The 22,500-nt window shown below is 46.3% G+C and overlaps 1 protein-coding gene across 2 annotated transcripts in view; it reads right to left on the reverse strand.

Moving 5' to 3' along the window:
* The window catches only part of LOC110532677 (retinoic acid receptor gamma-A-like), a 106,257-nt gene that overhangs the window by 65,810 nt on the left and 17,947 nt on the right, over positions 1–22,500 (reverse strand). For both annotated transcript variants that reach the window (XM_036988694.1, XM_036988693.1), the window contains exon 2: positions 16,048–16,430. In XM_036988694.1, coding sequence (XP_036844589.1) covers positions 16,048–16,216 — 169 coding nt within the window. In that variant the 5' untranslated portion in view covers positions 16,217–16,430. The remainder of the gene's footprint in view (positions 1–16,047; positions 16,431–22,500) is intronic.

Raw genomic sequence — 22,500 nt, forward strand, 5'->3', positions numbered from 1 at the left:
TTGGTTTCATCAGACCAGATAATATTCTTTCTCATGGTCTGATGACCTTTGGGAACTCTGGAGCTCTGTCAGGGTGACCATCGGGTTCTTGGTCAACTCCCTTCTTCCCTGATTGCTCAGTTTGGCCGGGCGGCCAAAGCTCTAGGAAGAGTCTTCGTGGTTCCAAACATCTTCCATTTATGAATGATGGAGGCCACTGTGTTCTTGGGGACCTTCAATGTTGCGGACGTTTTTTGGTACCCTTCCCCAGATCTGTGTCTCGACACAATCCTGTCTCGGAGCTCTACTGACAATTCCTTCGACCTCATGGCTTGGTTTTTGCTTTGACGTGCACTGTCAACTGTGGGACCTTATATAGACAGGTGCCTTTCCACATCATGTCTAATCAAATTAATTTATCACAGAAGAACTTCAATCAAGTTGTGGAAACATCTGGAAACAAGGATGCACCTGAACTCAATTTCAAGCTGTTCTTGTCTATTAATGTTATTTATCATGTTTTGTGTGTACCCCAGGAAGAGTAGCTGCTGCTTTTGTAACAGCCAATGGGGATCCTAATACAATACCAAATACCAGAAATAGCAAAGGGTCTGAAAACCTATGTAAATAAGGTAAATAATACATTTGAGAGGTATTATGAGGTATTGTGAGTAGATTGATGAGGAAAAAATTTAATTGAATCCATTTTAGAAGAAGGCTGTAACGTAACAAACTGTGGAAAAAGTGAAGGAGTCTGAATATTTCAGAATGCACTGTACATATAATGCTTTAGGTCAGTGTCATAACACGTTTTAAGTGTACCATAAGGCATTATAAATGACATACTGTTCTTATGTACTTCATAGGAAGTGTTCCCAAAATACTAATGTGAACATGGAAGAAGAAGACGAAGAAGGTATTTCTATAACGTCACTAATAGAAGACGTGTCATCCTGCAACAATTGAAAGGTAAGTAAACAGACACAAAAGTCACAATAGTTATGCCTTACATCCAAAACCACCCGTCCACATTCTTTACTGGGAGATTCATTGTCCCTTCACCTCACTACAGCTTTCTTCCCTTAGAGCTTTCAAAGACACCATGCAACCCTGCTCTACAAACAGAATGCTTTACAATCAAAGTCTGTGGTCCAAATGGAACCACATTCCTATATAGTGCACTATATAGACCATATGGGGCCATTTGGGATACAGCTAAAATGATGTGTAGTGAATAAATAGCATATCAATAATCCATAAAAAAGACTGACACTGGTTCAACTGTTGAGCAGTAGACAGACACTGGCTGGTTGTCCATTAAAACAAACATCTGAATACAATACAATGGGAGGAGGAGAAGGAGGAGGGATTCACCATAGCATGTGTTCTGGCTCTGTGCCCTCCCTACCTGCTGAAATTCCATATTCCCCCGTCAGACTGGTGGAAGTGGTACAACCATTTCCTGTCAATCTGCGCTGCAAAGGCTGGCTGTCTGGGCTCCCTATATAAACACAAACACACACTGCCTGGGCTGTCTCACATGCACACATACACACACACACACGTGCAGAAACACGTACAGGCACACACACACGTACGCGTGTGCAAACACACACACACACACACACACACACACACACACACACACACACACACACACACACACACACACACACATGAGAAGGGGTATCAGGAATAATGTTGATTAAATTGTTCATTGATTTAAAGCCTCTTCCATATTTGGGGGTATCATTTATTTTCCTATGTTGGCAGGATGAGTGTACACACACACACACACAGCCAGAGCGGAGAGCCTGAGCACAGACACACACACACACACGCACACAGATGCACACACATACATACACACTCTCTTTGATAGCCCTTTTGTTGCAGTAGCAAACAGTTAATGAGAACATTAGTAGTTATTGTCTCTTTCCTCATATAATTGTCATGTCATAAAGAAGAAGAGTTTGTGACAGGAACTAGAGAACAGTAGGGTGGTGATAGTGCAGAGGAGTTCTCTTCAAATATACATGAAGAAACCTATACTTCTACAGGACACAACACAAAGGCAACAGTCAATACATAACCTATATGTTTTCTAGTAGTTTCATTTTACAGACATTCTTAGAGTTTGAAAGGTCACGTTTTGGAATAGCATTTTAGCTAATTAGCAACTTTACAAGTGCTAACTACTTTTTAGCTACTTTGCAACTACTTAGCATGTTAGCTAACCCTTCCTCTAACCCTAACCTTAACCTAACTCCTTACCTTAACCTTAACCCTAACCCTAATCCCCAGCCTAGCTAACGTTAGCCAGCTAGCTAACATTAACGTTAGTTATCTAGCCACCTAGCTAGCATTAGCCACAACAAATTGAAATTCGTAACATATCATATGTTTTTTAAATTCCTAAAATATTGTACTTTTAGAAAATTTGTAGCATATTGCACGTTTGCAAATTCGTAACATATCATGAGAAATGGATGATGGACATCCACAAATTAATAAATACAGTACCATGCTAAATGGAATGTCTCAGATTTACGTACAGAATAATACAAAATGCTCTGAGACCAGGTTGGTCAAACAGGCAGAAACATGCCAAGCCATCCACATATCTGAGGGTTGACGCTGACTAAAATCATGTTGTCATCTATGAAAGAATGAAGTAATAAATGTAGTCATCCCCAACACACTTGTGAGTACATTTAATTTACAGCCTCTCTATAACTCTCTCACACTTTGACATTTCTTTCACTGTGTTTTGAGATCGTAATTTAGACCAACAACACTGACTTCTCCATTTATTGAATCTACACAAAGTTATTTAAACTAAGTGAAATTCTATAGTAGCACATCTCTCTCTCTCGCTCTGCCTCTCTCTCTCTGCCTCTCTCTCTCTGCCTCTCTCTCTCTGCTTCTCTCTCTCTGCCTCTATCTGTCTCTCTCTCTGCCTCTCTCTCTCTGCCTCTCTCGCTCTGCCTCTCTCTCTCTGCCTCTCTCTCTCTGCCTCTCTCTCTCTCTCTGCCTCTCTCTCTCTGCCTCTCTCTGTCTCTCTCTCTCTGCCTCTCTCTCTCTGCCTCTCTCTCTCTGCCTCTCTCTCTCTGCTTCTCTCTCTCTGCCTCTATCTGTCTCTCTCTCTGCCTCTCTCTCTCTGCCTCTATCTGTCTGCCTCTATCTGTCTGCCTCTCTCTCTCTGCCTCTATCTGTCTCTCTCTCTGTGCAGTGCTTTTGGACATTCACATACTCTCTATACTGCTTGTGACCCAGGCCAGGTCCCTGCCTGCCTCCCTGCCTCCTCCCCTTCCTTCCCTGTCCACTGAGCCTGAACTCTACAACAAACCCCCAATGGGCCACTAACTTCCCCCAAAACGTATCCTGCCTTACCCTCCCTCCTCCCTCTCTGTCTCTGTTTGTCTCTCTCTCCTTCATGCCCTCTTTTATTTTCCTCTGTTTCTTCTAACTCTCCTTGTTTTGTCATAGTTGTTATTACTCTACTTCCTTTTTCTTATTGTATGGTTTGTTAGCGTTCTCTGGTTGCTTTTCTCTTCTCTTCTTGTTTTCCTTTTCAGTTAATTATCCTATGAATTCTCACCTGCTCTTTCGTCATGCTTTGTGACAGAACAACATTCTAAGAAATTTCTAGGAAACTCCCACCTTTCTCGTCTCCCTTCTCTCTCTCTCTCTCTCTCTCTCTCTCTCTCTCTCACACACTCTCTCGCTCTTTCGCTCTCTAACTCGCTGTCTCTCTCTCTAACTCTCTCTCTCTCTCTCTCTCTCTCTCTCTGTCTCTCTAACTCGCTGTCTCTCTCTCTCTCTCTGTCTCTCTCTCTTTCTTTCTCTCTCTCTCTAACTCGCTGTCTCTCTCTCTCTACCTCGCTGTCTCTCTCTCTCTCTCTCTCTCTTTCTCTCTCTCTCTAACTCGCTGTCTCTCTCTCTCTCTACCTCGCTGTCTCTCTCTCTCTCTCTACCTCGCTGTCTCTCTCTCTCTCTCTGTCTCTCTAATCAAACCCCTACAGTAGCATTGCCAGGAAGACTGTACATGCTGTAATCTCTCATTGAGACTAGAGGTGAATCAGGTTTTACTACTGTTCGCCATTCCGATGTGAAATATAGATAAGACCTATACAACATATTGTTTCTACTTCCTCCATCCTCAAGGCATATAGTCATTCCTTACAGGGTTTCTGGGCTTATAAACAAGACTTGGCATGGTGATATTGGAAGGAATGTCTAGCTTTCCGTCTTTCCATAGCTGATGTGAGCGGTGAGGGTGTGGATGTGCTGAAACAGATTGCCAGTGATGACAGAGACATAGAACACCCCTCCCTCCCTCCCTCCCTCCCTCCCTCCCTCCCTCCCTACTGCTACAGCTAACTAGCTAGCTTCAGGTTACCAACACACACATATGCACACAGTTCACACACATAATGGGTTACTAGCACTACAGTGGCTACATGCTGTAGATGTAAACTCATCCACCAACCCGGACAGAAACCCATTGACAGTACATGAGGTATGTGTTTGTTCAGTTCTATCATCATTGAATGATACTATCGTGCCATCGCCAGTCCATCCATCCTCAACATCAACCTCGAGTGGTGTCTCCTACACTCATAGAAAAAGGGTTCCAAAGGGGTTCTTCGGCTGTCCCCATAGAACTTCCTTCCTCATCTCTCCTGGATGACTCACCTGACTATACATCTCTCCTGGATGACTCACCTGACTGAGTCTGGCCCAGTTTTTCATGTTGAGTCTGGCTCAGTTTTCATGTTGAGTCTGGCCCAGTTCTTCATGTTGAGTCTGGCCCAGTTCTTCATGTTGAGTCTGGCCCAGTTTTTCATGTTGTGTCTGGCCCCGTTTTTCATGTTGAGTCTGGCCCAGTTTTTCATGTTGAGTCTTGCCCCGTTTTTCATGTTGAGTCTGGCCCAGTTCTTCATGTTGAGTCTGGCCCAGTTTTTCATGTTGAGTCAGGCCCAGTTTTTCATGTTGAGTCTGGCCCCGTTTTTCATGTTGAGTCTGGCCCCGTTTTTCATGTTGAGTCTGGCCCAGTTCTTCATGTTGAGTCTGGCCCAGTTTTTCATGTTGAGTCAGGCCCAGTTTTTCATGTTGAGTCTGGCCCAGTTCTTCATGTTGAGTCTTGCCCCGTTTTTCATGTTGAGTCTGGCCCAGTTCTTCATGTTGAGTCTGGCCCAGTTTTTCATGTTGAGTCTGGCCCTGTTTTTCATGTTGAGTCTGGCCCAGTTCTTCATGTTGAGTCTTGCCCCGTTTTTCATGTTGAGTCTGGCCCAGTTCTTCATGTTGAGTCTGGCCCAGTTTTTCATGTTGAGTCAGGCCCAGTTTTTCATGTTGAGTCTGGCCCCGTTTTTCATGTTGAGTCTGGCCCCGTTTTTCATGTTGAGTCTGGCCCAGTTTTTCATGTTGATTCTGGCTCAGTGTTTTAGTGAAAAACATAACAAAGCCATGTAAGCGGAATCGATTTCCAGAAACTAACTGAGCCTTTCTGAGCTGTTATCCAGAGACCAGTGTCGCCTGGGGAGCCCAGAGAGAGAGAGGGAGAGAGAGCTGGGATGGGATGGCAGAAAGACAGGGCGGTTTGTATTAAACCCATCAGAAGCCCTGGTCACAGTGATAAGCCTGTCGACACTGACCAAATAGGACAGCACTGTAGAATGCATACAGCACATAGGCTGTTATGGCACAGAGGCCACAGACTAGCCAAATAGGACAGCACTGTAGAATGCATACAGCACATAGGCTGTTATGGCACAGAGGCCACAGACTAGCCAAATAGGACAGCACTGTAGAATGCATACAGCACATAGGCTGTTATGGCACAGAGGCCACAGACTAGCCAAATAGGACAGCACTGTAGAATGCATACAGCACATAGGCTGTTATGGCACAGAGGCCACAGACTAGCTAAATTGGACAGCACAGAATGTTCAGAACACTGATCACAGAACACAGAACCCACTACACACCCAGTGGCACAGAGGCAACCCAATATCTACTGTTTACAGTATGTCTTAAGGAATGCATACATTGTCAATCGTCTTTCAAGAGAGCTCCGTGCTGTTCATAATCTGTCCATTTCTACTCTCACACAATAGGACTAAACCACTGTTCATTTAGTATGTCCTTTAAATCACCCTGAGTTATGTGAGTGACATTAAGGATTGACAGAGGAGAGAGATGGATTGGTTTTAACCAACTGGCTGGACTTTCCTCCAGTCTGTCTGTCTCCCAGGCAGACCTGGGTTTAAATACTATTTGAAACCTTTCAAATACTTTTAGCGTTTGTTCTACCGTATAGTCCCCCTGGAGTTCCAGGTGGGCGGGGTTTGCACTTTTAGGACTGTTTCACTGGTTCCCAGTGAAGGTATTTTGAATTAGTAAAATAGTATCTGAACCATGGTCTGCTAGCAGGGCCTTTCTGTTCAGCGCTGGTTGAAGAGGACAGAAAGAAAACAACAGTGGAAATGGGAGGTTGTTGTTTGTGCCTGGAAGGAAGTAGAGAGAGGAGTAATGGCCTCAGCTCATACATTTTCATTTACCATACATAGCTCGCTCACACTCTCTTTATCTGCCCCCCCTCTCTCTTCTCTCTCTCGTGCGTGCACACACACACAAACACACACACCATACACCACATATCACATAACACACACACAGAAACACACACACCACACACCATCTTCGCCAGTTGAGGGCTGGACTGAAACTCAACACTTCTACTGCAGATTTATAAACATCTGAAATAGGTACAAAGTGCTGTTTGTGCTCTCTCCACTCCCCTCTGAGGAAACATTTCCTGTTCTATCCTTTTCTGTCTTGTTTTAATGTTTAGTTTTCCATTTCGTCTTGTACCGCTTCCCACCAAAATGGCTCCGTTTCATCAATCCCTGAGCTCCCTAAGCCAACATGACCTCGTTGTGTGTGTGTGTGTGTGTGTGTGTGTGTGTGTGTGTGTGTATGTGTGTGTGTTTAAGAATGCAATGGAAGGGTGTTTTTAATTATGTCACTCTGCATGAAGATTTTTCCTGGAACATTTAAGTCCTTTTCACAGCCTGCTTGACTTAGTGGTGTGTGTGTGTGTGTGTGTGTGTGTGTGTGTGTGTGTGTGTGTCTGCTCGTGGGCGTGTGTACATGTGCAACCCACTGTTGCATAAACAGGCTGTCAGTACCACCCTATTCCATCTGGGGCAGTGAAGAACACACAGAGGGTCTTTTAGACAGACAAGTTCAAACAAGCACTCCATTCCATTATATTATTACAATGCTTATTATTACAGACACCGCATCAAAGAACATGCACCTTGGACTTTTATACACCTTTCATTCACCACAGAGAGAGAAGGACAGAGAGGAGAGAGAAAGATACATTAATACAGAGAGAGAGACGAAGAGAGAGAGAGAGAGAGAGAGAGAGAGAGAGAGAGAGAGAGAGAGAGACGAAGAGAGAGAGCGAGAGAGAGAGAGAGCGAGAGAGAGAGAGAGAGAGAGAGAGAGAGAGAGAGAGAGAGAGAGAGAGAGAGAGACGAAGAGAGAGAGACGAAGAGAGAGAGTGAGAGAGAGAGAGAGCGAGAGAGAGAGAGAGAGAGAGAGAAACGAAGAGAGAGAGAGAGAGAGAGAGACAGAAAGAAATAGAGAGAGAAAGAGATAATTTATTTCGAACTGTTTATTTTCTACTTCACTTGCTTTAGCAATGTAAGCATATGTTTCCCATGCCAATAAAGCCCTAGAATTGAAATTGAATTGAATTGAGCGAAGAGATCGACTCCACCGAAGCAGGGTGAAACATTATGTTGTAATGGACTCTGCTCGACTACAGGCCTCCGAGAAAAAGGCCTTTGGTGGTGGTTCTCTCCATCCTACATCCATGTGGACTGAAGGAAGTGACCGACTAGTGTTTCAAAACATCTCTGGCCCAGGTCCTCAGACCTACAACTCTGATTGGTGAGAGCTTACAGAAGTGTTTCAGGGCTCAGTGCAGATGTTATCACACTGTAAGTGGCGGTAAGGGGCCTTCAACTGTTTGTTTGAAGGGCTCCCATAATACTAGGGATCAACTGATAACAGACTCAGAGCTACTCTGCTCAGTGCTCTCTGCTCTGCGGAGCAGCGTGCTACTATAGAGAGACATCAAATTGTGTTATGGAGATTTGTGTACACACAGACATACGTAAGGACAGGGCCTACTACACACACAGACACAGGCACACACAAAGACACAGGCACACACACAGACACAGGCAAACACACACTAACACAGGCAAACACCTCAGCCTCCTCCTGTTACTTAACCATCACACTTGTAGGTAACCAATCACAATAGAACATGGGAACCTCTCTCTCTCTCTCTCTCTCTCTCTCTCTCTCTCTCTCTCTCTCTCTCTCTCTCTCTCTCTCTCTCTCTCTCTCTCTCTCTCTCTCTCTCTCTCTCTCTCTCTCTCTCTCTCTCTCTCTCTCTCTCTCTCTCTCTCTCTCTCTCTCTCTCTCTCTCTCTCTCTCTCTCTCTCTCTCTCTCTCTCTCTCTCTCTCTCTCTCTCTCTCTCTCTCTCTCTCTCTCTCTCTCTCTCTCTCTCTCTCTCTCTCTCTCTCTCTCTCTCTCTCTCTCTCTCTCTCTCTGCCGCTCTCCCGCTCTCCCACTCTCCCACTCTCCCACTCTCCCGCTCTATAAAACAGGTATTTCCAAAAAGCCTGTACCAACATCGCATCACCACGGCGACCGTGGGAGGAGGTGCTCCAACCTGTCGGCATAGCTACCTGCGTGAGTAGCAGAGTGAACACCCAACATCTACAAAGGTAGGTAGGCAGAACCCTGTCTGTTCCTGGCTACCTTTCACACAGCAATTAACCATGGAACTCCCTTTAAAACACTACCTCCACACACACACACACACACACACACACACACACACACACACACACACACACAATATGGTGCGTCCCAAATGGCACCATATTCCCTATGTAGTGCACTAATTTTGACCAGGGCCCATATAAAAAAAATAATATATTAAATAAATTTTTATTTCACCTTTATTTAACCAGGTAGGCAAGTTGAGAACAACTGGTGTGCAAAAGAGCAGAAAAACAAAAACAAATATGAGGGATGAGGTAGGTAGTTGGTTGGATGGGCTATTTACAGATGGGCTGTGTACAGCTGCAGCGATCGGTAAGCTGCTCTGACAGCTGATGCTTAAAGTTAGTGAGGGAGATATAAGTCTCCAACGTCAGTGATTTTTGAAATCATTGGCAGCAGAGAACTGGAAGGAAAGGCGGCCAAAGGAGGTGTTGACTTTGGGGATAACCAGTGAAATATACCTGCTGGAACGCGTGCTACCGGTGGGTGTTGGTGACCAGTGAGCTAAGGCGGAGCTTTACCTAGCAACTCTGCCAGTGCCCTTAGGACTCTACCAGGGCCCATATGACTCTACCAGTGCCCATATGACTCTACCAGGGCACATATGACTCTACCAGTGCCCATACGACTCTACCAGTGCCCATATGACTCTACCAGCGCCCATATGGCTCTACCAGTGCCCACATGACTCTACCAGTGCCTATATGACTCTACCAGTGCCTATATGACTCTACCAGTGCTCATATGACTCTACCAGTGCCCATAGGACTTTACCAGTGCCCATAGGACTCCACCAGTGCCCATATGACTCTACCAGTGCCCATAGGGCACACCCACGAACCTGATACTACACTACAACCCCTCACCCCCACGGACCTGATACTACACTACAACCCCTCACCCCCACGGACCTGATACTACACTACAACCCCTCACCCCCACGGACCTGATACTACACTACAACCCCTCACCCCCACGGACCTGATACTACACTACAACCCCTTACCCCCACGGACCTGATACTACACTACAACCCCTCACCCCCACGGACCTGATACTACACTACAAACCCTCACCTCCACGGACCTGATACTACACTACAACCCCTCACCCCCACGGACCTGATACTACACTACAACCCCTCACCCCCACAGACCTGATACTACACTACAACCCCTCACCTCCACGGACCTGATACTACCCTACTACCCTACAACCCCTCACCCACACAGACCTGACACTACACTACAACCCCTCACCCCCACGGACCTGATACTACACTACAACCCCTCACCCCCACGGACCTGATACTACACTACAAACCCTCACCTCCACGGACCTGATACTACCCTACTACCCTACAACCCCTCACCCACACAGACCTGACACTACACTACAACCCCTCACCCCAACGGACCTGATACTACACTACAACCCCTCACCCCCACGGACCTGATACTACACTACAAACCCTCACCTCCACGGACCTGATACTAACCTACTACCCTACAACCCCTCACCCACACAGACCTGACACTACACTACAACCCCTAACCCACACAGACCTGACACTACACTACAACCCCTCACCTCCACGGACCTGATACTACACTACAACCCCTCACCTCCACGGACCTGATACTACACTACAAGCCCTCACCTCCACGGACCTGATACTACCCTACTACCCCCACAGACCTGATACTACCCTACTACCCCCACAGACCTGACACTACACTACAACCCCTCACCCCCACGGACCTGATACTACCCTACTACCCCCACAGACCTGACACTACACTACAACCCCTCACCCCCACGGACCTGATACTACCCTACTACCCTACAACCCCTCACCCACACAGACCTGACACTACACTACAACCCCTCACCCCCACGGACCTGATACTACCCTACTACCCTACTACCCCCACAGACCTGACACTACACTACAACCCCTCACCTCCACGGACCTGATACTACCCTACTATCCTACAACCCCTCACCCCCACGGACCTGATACTACCCTACTACCCCTCACCCCCACGGACCTGATACTACCCTACTACCTCTAACCTCCATCGACCTGATACTACCCTACTACCCCTCAACCCCACTGACCTGACACTACCCTACTACCCCTCACCCCCACAGACCTGATACTACCCTACTACCCCTCACCCCCACAGACCTGATACTACCCTACTACCACTCACCTCCACAGACCCAATACTACCCTACTACCCCTCACCCCCACAGACCTGATACTACCCTACTACCCCTCACCCCCACAGACCTGATACTACCCTACTACCACTCACCTCCACAGACCCAATACTACCCTACTACCCCTCACCCCCACAGACCTGATACTACCCTACTACCCTACTACCCCCACAGACCTGACACTACACTACAACCCCTCACCTCCACGGACCTGATACTACCCTACTACCCTACAACCCCTCACCCCCACGGACCTGATACTACCCTACTACCTCTAACCTCCATCGACCTGATACTACCCTACTACCCCTCAACCCCACTGACCTGACACTACCCTACTACCCCTCACCCCCACAGACCTGATACTACCCTACTACCCCTCACCCCCACAGACCTGATACTACCCTACTACCACTCACCTCCACAGACCCAATACTACCCTACTACCCCTCACCCCCACAGACCTGATACTACCCTACTACCCCTCACCCCCACAGACCTGATACTACCCTACTACCACTCACCTCCACAGACCCAATACTACCCTACTACCACTCACCTCCACAGACCCAATACTACCCTACTACCCCTCACCCCCACAGACCTGATACTACCCTACTACCCTACTACCCCCACAGACCTGACACTACACTACAACCCCTCACCTCCACGGACCTGATACTACCCTACTACCCTACAACCCCTCACCCCCACGGACCTGATACTACCCTACTACCTCTAACCTCCATCGACCTGATACTACCCTACTACCCCTCAACCCCACTGACCTGACACTACCCTACTACCCCTCACCCCCACAGACCTGATACTACCCTACTACCCCTCACCCCCACAGACCTGATACTACCCTACTACCACTCACCTCCACAGACCCAATACTACCCTACTACCCCTCACCCCCACAGACCTGATACTACCCTACTACCCCTCACCCCCACAGACCTGATACTACCCTACTACCACTCACCTCCACAGACCCAATACTACCCTACTACCCCTCACCCCCACAGACCTGATACTACCCTACTACCCCTCACCCCCACAGACCTGATACTACCCTACTACCACTCACCTCCACAGACCCAATACTACCCTACTACCCCTCACCCCCACAGACCTGATACTACCCTACTACCCCTCACCCCCACAGACCTGATACTACCCTACTACCCTACTACCCCCACAGACCTGATACTACACTACAACCCCTTACCCGCACAGACCTGATACTACCCTACAACCCCTCACCCCCACGGACCTGATACTACCCTACTACCCTACTACCCCTCACCCCCACAGACCTGATACTACCCTACTACCTCTCACCTCCACGGACCTGATACTACCCTACTACCTCTCACCCCCACAGGCCTGATACTACCCTACTACCTCTCACCTCCACAGGGGGAGGAGTAGTTGGACCAGGGAGAGGAGTAGCTGGACCAGGCAGAGGAGTAGTTGGACCAGGGAGAGGAGTAGTTGGACCAGGGAGAAGAATTGCTGGACCAGGCAGAGGAGTAGTTGGACCAGGGAGAGGAGTAGTTGGACCAGGGAGAAGAGTAGCTGGACCAGGGAGAGGAGTAGTTGGACCAGGCAGAGGAGTATCACTGAGAGAGACAGGTGAAAGACTCCAGCCTATAACCATGGTCTATCACTGAGAGAGGCTGGTGAAAGAGTCAAGCCTAATACCATGGTCTATCACTGAGAGAGGCTGGTGAAAGAGTCCAGTCTAATACCATGGTCTATCACTGAGAGAGGCTGGTGAAAGAGTCCAGTCTAATACCATGGTCTATCACTGAGAGAGGCTAGTGAAAGAGTCCAGCCTAATACCATGGTCTATCACTGAGAGGGGCTGGTGAAAGACTCCAGCCTATAACCACGGTCTATCACTGAGAGAGACTGGTGAAAGAGTCCAGCCTATAACCATGCTCTATCACTGAGAGAGACTGGTGAAAGAGTCCAGCCTAAAACCATGGTCTATCACTGAGAGAGGCTGGTGAAAGAGTCCAGTCTAATACCATGGTCTATCACTGAGAGAGACTGGTGAAAGACTCCAGCCTAATACCATGGTCTATCACTGAGAGAGGCTGGTGAAAGAGTCCAGCCTAAAACCATGGTCTATCACTGAGAGAGACTGGTGAAAGAGTCCAGCCTAATACCATGGTCTATCACTGAGAGAGGCTGGTCAAATAGTCCAGCCTAAAACCATGGTCTATCACTGAGAGAGACTGGTGAAAGAGTCCAGCCTAATACCATGGTCTATCACTGAGAGAGGCTGGTGAAAGAGTCCAGTCTAATACCATGGTCTATCACTGAGAGAGACTGGTGAAAGAGTCTAATCTCAGACAGTCAACCGTGGCTTCCATTATCCTGAATTTTCAACAAACCAACAGGTAAGTAATGCATTTCACAAGGGCTTCTTCTACCATTACTGTTGCTATGTCCCACAGTAACTGTAGGCCACCAGTCCCAATGCAAATACATATGTTGTATTTTTGTTCCTCTAAAGGACGCAACGTCTTCATCCCTCTGGGGGAAGAGGAAAGCACCTCAGTGAAGACCAATAGCATGCCATTGTAGGATTGGTCATTGCTGACAATGCAATAAAACTGAGAGAAATTCAGATCAGAATTGTAGTGAACAACCTAGTATTTCACAATGTGGAAAGCATCAGTCTGACTACCATTGCTTGGAATCTGACCAAAAACAGAGTTTGAATGAAACAGTTCCTTTTGAAAGGAACAGTGAGTGTGTCAAGGAACTCCGGAACCAATATGTCCAGGTATGGTCTATCCAATATGTCTTGTTCTACAGTGAGTTTTACACTATGCTACTCTACATGTAAACATGGGTTACAGTACATACAGTAGGACATACTGAAAAGCATTTACACATACTGTGTTTGAATTATTTCAGAGAGTCATGGAGTTGGAGGCTAATCAGATGAAATCATTTATGTAGATGAGGCAGGGTTTAACCTGGCAAAAACACGTCGGCTGGGAAGAAACGTAATCGGGGAAAGGGCCACCGTTGATGTGCTGTGTCAGAGAGGAGCAAATATCACAATGTGTGCTACAATCTGGAGTGCTGCTTTTGTCCTGCAGAAAAGCCAGATTGGTTCCTACAACACTGAGCGCCTTCTTTTGTTTTTAGATGACCTCCACCAACAACTGGTGCCAGAAGCAGAAAGGGAACAGTTGGGAGAAAACATGAGGACATTTGTGATTGCATGGGACAATGTAGCATTCCACCATCCACCAAACTTTACAGTTGGCACTATGCATTCGGGCAGGTAGCGTTCTCCTGGCATTCGCCTAACCCAGATTTGTCCGTTGGACTGCCAGACTGTGAAGCGTGACTCATCACTCCAGAGAACGTGTTTCCACTGCTCCAAGCCGACGCTTGGCATTGCGCATGGTGATCTTAGGCTTGTGTGCGGCTGCTCGACCTTGGAAACCCATTTCAAGAAGCTCCTGACGAACAGTTATTGCGCTGACATTGCTTTCAGATGTAATTTGGAACTCGGTAGTGAGTGTTGCAACTGAGAACAGACCATTTTTATGTACTGCAAGCTTCAGCACTCGACGGTCCTGTTCTGTGATCTTGTGTGGCCTACCACTACACAGATGAGCCGTTGTTGCTCTTAGACGTTTCAACTTCACAATAATAGCACTTATAGTTGACCAGGGCAGCTCTAGCAGGGCAGACATTTGATGAAATGATTTGTTTGAAAGGTAGCATCATATGACGGTGCCACTTTAAAAGTTACTGAGCTCTTCGGTAAGGCAATTCTACTGCCAATGTTTGTCTATGGAGATTGCATGGCGGTGTCCTTTATTCCCCTGTTAGCAACGGGTATGGCTGAAATAGCCAAATCCACTCATTTGAAGGAGTGTCCACATACTTTTGCATATAACACGTAACTTATTGAGAACAGATTCTCTTTTCAAATAAAGATCTGACAACCATCTAATCCATGCAGGTATGAACAACAATTTAACCGTTTGTGACCTGTGACCCTTTGGTACTGGTTTTTGTTTTAACACATGCCAGTATTTATCAATGAAGGAGATTTCATTCATTGTGAGTGCACGAAAGTGGTGTGCTTCAAATTTGTACATGAAAGACAGACAGAGAGGTCTGTGTTTTCCTAGCAGGGTGGGTTCTTGGATTCCACCACACTAGGATATTACCTTAGGGTGCTCTCCTTAAATTCTCTCTCTCTGTTTCTCTCTCTCTCTGTTTCTCTCTCTCTCTCTCTAAATACCTTGAGGATAAAGTGGGCAGCAGCAGGGGGAGGTAGTGATTGACATCTGAAAGGCTGGAGAGGTGCTCAGGCATGCTGTGCTGAGGAGAGGGAGAGAGAGAGACAGAGAGAGAGAGGAGAAAGAGAGCGAGAGAGAGAGAGAATGCACACAGAGAGGTGGGGGGGCTCGGTAGCTTTTACTCAGCTGTTGCCACCCACACCCATCACAATCCCCGACATACACGCCTTTCATCACCTCATGTGAAAAGGATATTGTTTTGTCTGTTATTTGAGACTTGTTTACTGGACGCCTGCTTTACTTTACTGACTCTCAGAGTTTGGAACCACGGCATCATCTAAAGCAGCATCCTAAAAAAACAAACCTGCAACAAATAATCAACACAATTTTATGGAACTGCTCCATTCGAGGGGGTTAAATGTGGAAGACACATTTCAGTTGAATGCACTCAGTTGTGCAACTGACTAGGTCTCCCCCTTTTCCTTTCCATTCTTTATCTCATTGCCTCTTATATCAAACAGATGAATGCATGTTCAATTAAAAGTTAGCATTTTCTGTTTCAAAATGTAATAATGACACACACACTCATGCATGATTGGGTACACACACACACACACACACACACACACACACACACACACACACACACACACACACACACACTTGAGTAACATCACTTACAGAGTGCGGCCATTTCTTTAGGGAGGTCTGTGCTGAACCTCCCAAACAGTCTGCTATTGGCCAGCAGGTCGAAGGGGGAGTGGTTCCGCATGGAGTTGAAGGCAAATGGGTAGACAGCTGGTGGAAACCCTGTCATGTGACCCACCTGCCGCTCCCTGTTGGTAGCCATGGTAACAGAGAGGAGAGGAGTACCCAGAAGGCTGGTGGTATCCCAGACAGACCCTCTGTCTCAGGCAGTTGGGCTGGGGAATATCAGACACACACCACCTGGAAGACCCTGGAAAGTTCTTCCAGAGGCAGCCTATCAGGGCACTGGAGTGGATGAGGGGCACAGGTTCTGGTTGCCTCAGGAGAGTTCTGGTTGGAATGATCATATGACGCATCTATCAGAAGACACACAAAAAGAGCAACATTGTTTTTCCAATCTACACAATGAAGAATAACTACTGTCACATTAAGTAATGATAAAATGTGGAATATTGTCCAAATGTTCTTTATTTTCTACAAACACTGTTCACCTTACATCAACTCTGAGGATTGATATTTCTGGAACACTGAACAGTTTATTCCAAACAAGCAATTTCAGAGGGATGTGCAAACTACAACACAATGGTCAAAACAGGTATGGGGAGGGGTGGGGTGGGGTGGAAGGGAAGAGTGACATATCAACACAGAGAGATATGAGAAACTGTGAGAGTTGAAGAGTGACATATAAACACAGAGATATGAGAAGCTGTGAGTTGAAGAGTGGCATATCAACACAGAGAGATATAAGAAGCTGTGAGTTGAAGAGTGACATATCAACACAGAGAGATATGAGAAACTGTGAGAGTTGAAGAGTGACATATCAACACAGAGAGATATGAGAAGCTGTGAGTTGAAGAGTGACATATCAACACAGAGAGATATGAGAAGCTGTGAGTTGAAGAGTGACATATCAACACAGAGAGATATGAGAAACTGTGAGAGTTGAAGAGTGACATATCACCACAGAGAGATATGAGAAACTGTGAGTTGAAGAGTGACATATCAACACAGAGAGATATGAGAAACTGTGAGAGTTGAAGAGTGACATATCAACACAGAGATATGAGAAGCTGTGAGTTGAAGAGTGACATATCAACACAGAGAGATATGAGAAGCTGTGAGTTGAAGAGTGACATATCAACACAGAGATATGAGCAGCTGTGAGTTGAAGAGTGACATATCAACACAGAGATATGAGAAGCTGTGAGTTGAAGAGTGACATATCAACACAGAGAGATATGAGAAACTGTGAGAGTTGAAGAGTGACATATCAACACAGAGATATGAGAAGCTGTGAGAGTTGAAGAGTGACATATCAACACAGAGAGATATGAGAAGCTGTGAGAGTTGAAGAGTGACATATAAACACAGAGAGATATGAGAAGCTGTGCGTTGAAGAGTGACATATCAACACAGAGAGATATGAGAAGCTGTGAGTTGAAGAGTGACATATCAACACAGAGAGATATGAGAAGCTGTGAGAGTTGAAGAGTGACATATCAACACAGAGATATGAGAAGCTGTGAGAGTTGAAGAGTGACATATCAACACAGAGAGATATGAGAAACTGTGAGAGTTGAAGAGTGACATATCAACACAGAGATATGAGAAGCTGTGAGAGTTGAAGAGTGAGTAGTAGAAGGAGGAGCAAAAAAACGTACTGAAGAGAATAAAATAAGAAGTTTCAAAAATGTTAACAGGAGAGAAGATGGAGGGAGGGCACTTGTTTGTGCAGTTTTGAAAGTTTTCCATAATTTTGCAGTGATTCCAGGCTCTGCCATATGATTTAAATCAGCAGAACTCCACAATAAAGAGGCTCTCTGTTCATTCTGCCAACCCAGCACAGCAGCCTGACTCTCTGCCTCACAGCTCTCTGCCTCTTTGCCTCACAGCTCTCTGCCTCACTGCCTCACAGCTCTCTAACTCACAGCTCTCTGCCTCACTGCCTCACAGCTCTCTGCCTCACAGCTCTCTAACTCACAGCTCTCTGCCTCACTGCCTCACAGCTCTCTGCCTCACAGCTCTCTGTCTCACAGCTCTCTGCCTCACAGCTCAGCCTCACAGCTCAGCCTCAGCTCAGTGCACCCAGAGTCATTTTATGAGTGGTTGGTGTCAGATGCTTGTTTTTGAAACAGCACAGCCAAGGAATTCAGATAGAGCTGCTTTTTTTGGAACGGCTGTGATTTGTGAACCAGGGGGAAGCAGAGTCAAGACTGAGGAAAAATATGGGTAATGAATACAGGGCAGAAACAAAAGAGGAAAACATTCACATCTGAGGCTGAACTGAGCAGAATGCAGTACAGACAGACAGACAGACAGACAGACAGACAGACAGACAGACAGACAGACAGACAGACAGACAGACAGACAGACAGACAGACAGACAGACAGACAGATAGATAGATAGACAGAGAGACAGACAGATAGATAGATAGATAGATAGATAGATAGATAGATAGACAGACAGACAGACAGACAGACAGACAGACAGACAGACAGACAGACAGACAGACAGACAGACAGACAGACAGACAGACAGACAGACAGACAGACAGACAGACAGACAGACAGACAGACAGACAGACAGATAGATAGATAGATAGACAGAGAGACAGAGAGAGACAGAGAGAGACAGAGAGAGAAATGTTTACTGTTCATTTTTATTGTTTATTTAACTTTTTTTTATATTATCTACATTTGCTTTGGCAATGTTAACATATGTTTCCCATGCCAATAAAGTCCCTTGAATTGACTTGAATTGAATCGAGAGAGAGAGAGAGAGAGAGAGAGAGAGAGAGACAGACAGATATATATATATATACACACTACCATTCAAAAGTTTGGGGTCACTTAGAAATGTCCTTGTTTTCCATGAAAAAATATGTTAAATGAGTTGAAAAATGATACGAAATATAGTCAAGGTTAAAAAATAATGATTTGCAATTGAAATAATAATTGTGTCCTTCAAACTTTGCTTTCGTTAAAGAATCCTCCATTTGCAGGAATTACAGCCTTGCAGACCTTTGGCATACTAGTTGTCAATTTCTTGAGGTAATCTGAAAAGATTTCACCCCATGCTTCCTGAAGCACCTCCCAGAAATTGGATTGGTTTGATGGGCACTTCTTGCGTACCATACGGTGGTTTGGGTCATTGTCCTGCTGTAGGAGGAAATTGGCTCCAATTAAGCGCCGTCCACAGGGTATAGCAGGGCGTTGCAAAATGGGGTGATAGCCTTCCTTCTTCAAGATCCCTTTTACCCTGTACAAATCTCCCACTGTACCACCACCAAAGCACCGCCCGACCATCACATTGCTCCACCATGCATGACAGAAGCACTCCTCCAGCATCTTTTCATTTAGTCTGCGTCTCACGAATGTTCTTTGTGATTGAAATGAATATAAATTATTTTGGGCAACAGACATATCCGAACACTTCAAACCTAGATTTGTCTGTCCATAACACTTTTTTTCCAATCTTCCTCTGTCTAGTGTCTGTGTTCTCTTGCCCATCTTAATCTTTTATTTTTATTGGCCAGTCTGAGATGTGGCTTTTTCTTTGCAACTCTGCCTAGAAGGCCAGCATCCCAGAGTCAGCTTTTCACCGTTGACATTGAGACTGGTGTTTTGCGGGTACTATATTTAATGAAGCTGCCCGTTGAGGACTTGTGAGGGATCTGTTTATCAAACTAGACACTCTAATGTACTTGTCCTCTTGCTCAGTTGTGCACCGGGGCCTCCCACGCCTCTTTTTATTCTGGTTAGAGCCAGTTTGCGCTGTTCTGTGAAGGGAGTAGTACACAGCGTTGTACGAGATCTTCAGTTTCTTGGCAATTTCTTGCATGGAATAGCCTTAATTTCTCAGAAAAATAATAGACTGATGAGTTTCAGAAGAAAGGTCTTTGTTTCTGGCCATTTTGAGCCTGTAATCGAACCCACAAATGCTGATACTCCAGACACTCAACTAGTCTAAAGAAGGCCAGTTTTATTGCTTCTTTAATCAGCACAAAAAAAATAAGCCGTTTCCAGCTACAATAGTCATTTACAACATTAACAATGTCTACACTGTATTTTTTATCAATTTGATGTTATTTTAATAGACAAAAAATGTACTTTTCTTTTGGTCCTGTCACCTACAAAGATTCACAAAATCTTCAAAAATATCCTCCATGTACAATGTAGAACACCAAATAATGCATGCAGAGCAGAATTAGGCCGATAACCGCTAATGACCAAAATCCAGAGAAGAGACGTTAAAATTCTACAACCACCTAAAAGGAAGCGATTCCCAAACCTCCCATAACAAAGCCATCACCTACAGAGAGATGAACCTGGAGAAGTGTCCCCTAAGCAAGCTGGTCCTGGGGCTCTGTTCACAAACACAAACACACCCTACAGAGCACCAGGACAGCAGCACAATTAGACCCAACCAAATCATGAGAAAACAAAAAGATAATTACTTGACACATTGGAAAGAAGTAACAAAAAAACGGAGCAAACTAGAATGTTATTTGGCCCCAAAAAGAGAGTACACAGCGGCAGAATACCTGACCACTGTGACTGACCCAAACTTAAGGAAAGCTTTGACTATGTACAGACTCAGTGAGCATAGCCTTGCAATTGAGAAAGGCTGCCGTAGGCAGACTTGGCTCTCAAGAGAAGACAGGCTATGTGCACACTGCCCACAAAATGAGTTGGAAACTGAGCTGCACTTCCTAACTTCCTGCCAAATGTATGACCATATTAGAGACACATATTTCCCTCAGATTACACAGACACACAAATAATTCGAAAACAAACACGATTTTGATCAACTCCCATATCTACTGGGTGAAATACCACACCGTGCCATCACATCAGCAAGATTTGTGACCTGTGAAGAACAAACACCATTGTAAATACAACCCATATTTATGTTTATTTATTTCCCTTTTGTACTTTAACCATTTGCACATTGTTACAACACTGTATATATACATAATATGACATTTGAAATGTCTTTATTCTTTTGGAACTTTGAAATGTTTACTGTTTATTTTGTATTGTTTATTTCACTTTTGTATATTATCTACCTCACTTGCTTTGGTAATGTTAACATATGTTTCTCATGCCAATAAAGCCCAAAAATTTAATTGAAATTGAGATGCAGGCACAGTGACAGTCTGGCCACTGGGGGGCACTAAGCAGTGGCTGTCTGCCCAGAAAACACAGAAATCTTTCACATACTAGCACATACTAGTACGCATATAAAAAGGCACACGCACATTCGCACGCACGCACGCACGCACGCACACACACACACACACACACACACACACACACACACACACACACACACACACACACACACACAGCTCTCTCTCTCTCTCTCTCTCTCTCTCTCTCCCTCTCTCTCTCTCTCTCTCTCTCTCTCTCTCTCTCTCTCCTCTCCTCTCTTTCTGACTCTTTCTCTTTCAACAGAGCCAGTTAATTACACTCTAGTGCTGCAGGCAACTTCAAACCACCACTAATTTAGAGTTCCATTAAAGTAAACTGTTCCACATGTGTCTCCAGAGCAGAGGCAGGCAGGCAGGCAGGCAGGCAGGCAGGCAGGCAGGCAGGCAGGCAGGCAGGCAGGCAGGCAGGGAGGGAGGGAGGGAGGGAGGGAGGGAGGGAGGGAGGGAGGGAGGGAGGGAGGGAGGGAGGGAGGGAGGGAGGGAGGGAGGGATCAAGACAGGCTTTCAGAGAGACTGGGTGGCAGGCAGGGAGTCTGGCAGGCAGGCATGCAGGCAGGGAGGCAGGTAGGGAGGGCGGGAAGGAGGCAGGGAGACAGGGAGACAGGTAGGGAGGGCGGGAAGGAGGCAGGCAGGTAGGGAGACAGGTAGGGAGGGCGGGAAACAAGCAGGCAGGTAGGGAGACAGGTAGGGAGGGAAGGAAGGAGGCAGACAGGTAGGGAGACAGGTAGGGATGGAGGGAAGGAGGCAGGCAGGTAGAGAGACAGGTAGGGAGTCAGGCAGGTAGGGAGAGAAGGAGGCAGGCAGGTAGGGAGGGAAGGAGGCAGGCAGGTAGGGAGACAGGTAGGGAGGGAGGGAGACAGGTAGGGAGGGAGGGAAGGAGGCAGGGAGTCTGGCAGGCAGGCAGGCAGGCAGGGAGACAGGTAGGGAGGGAGGGAAGGAGGCTGGCAGGTAGGGAGGGAGGCTGGGAGGCAGGGAGGTAGGGAGACAGGTAGGGAGGAAGGGAGGGAAGGAGGCAGGCAGGTAGGTAGGGAGACAGGCAGCAAGGATCGGGTGGCAATGTTTCAGGAAGGAGCAACAGCCCCATAGGCTTTAGGCACCAACCCCATGCTGCCAAGACAGCCTCCAATCTGCCAACTCTCTAATAGGGGAAGAGGTCCAGACTGGAAAAACTACAACTTCTACAAACACAGCCCCATAATAATCTGTGTGTGCT

The sequence above is a fragment of the Oncorhynchus mykiss genome, chromosome 9 (genome assembly GCF_013265735.2).
Source record: "Oncorhynchus mykiss isolate Arlee chromosome 9, USDA_OmykA_1.1, whole genome shotgun sequence".
NCBI classification, from domain to species: Eukaryota; Metazoa; Chordata; class Actinopteri; order Salmoniformes; family Salmonidae; genus Oncorhynchus; species Oncorhynchus mykiss.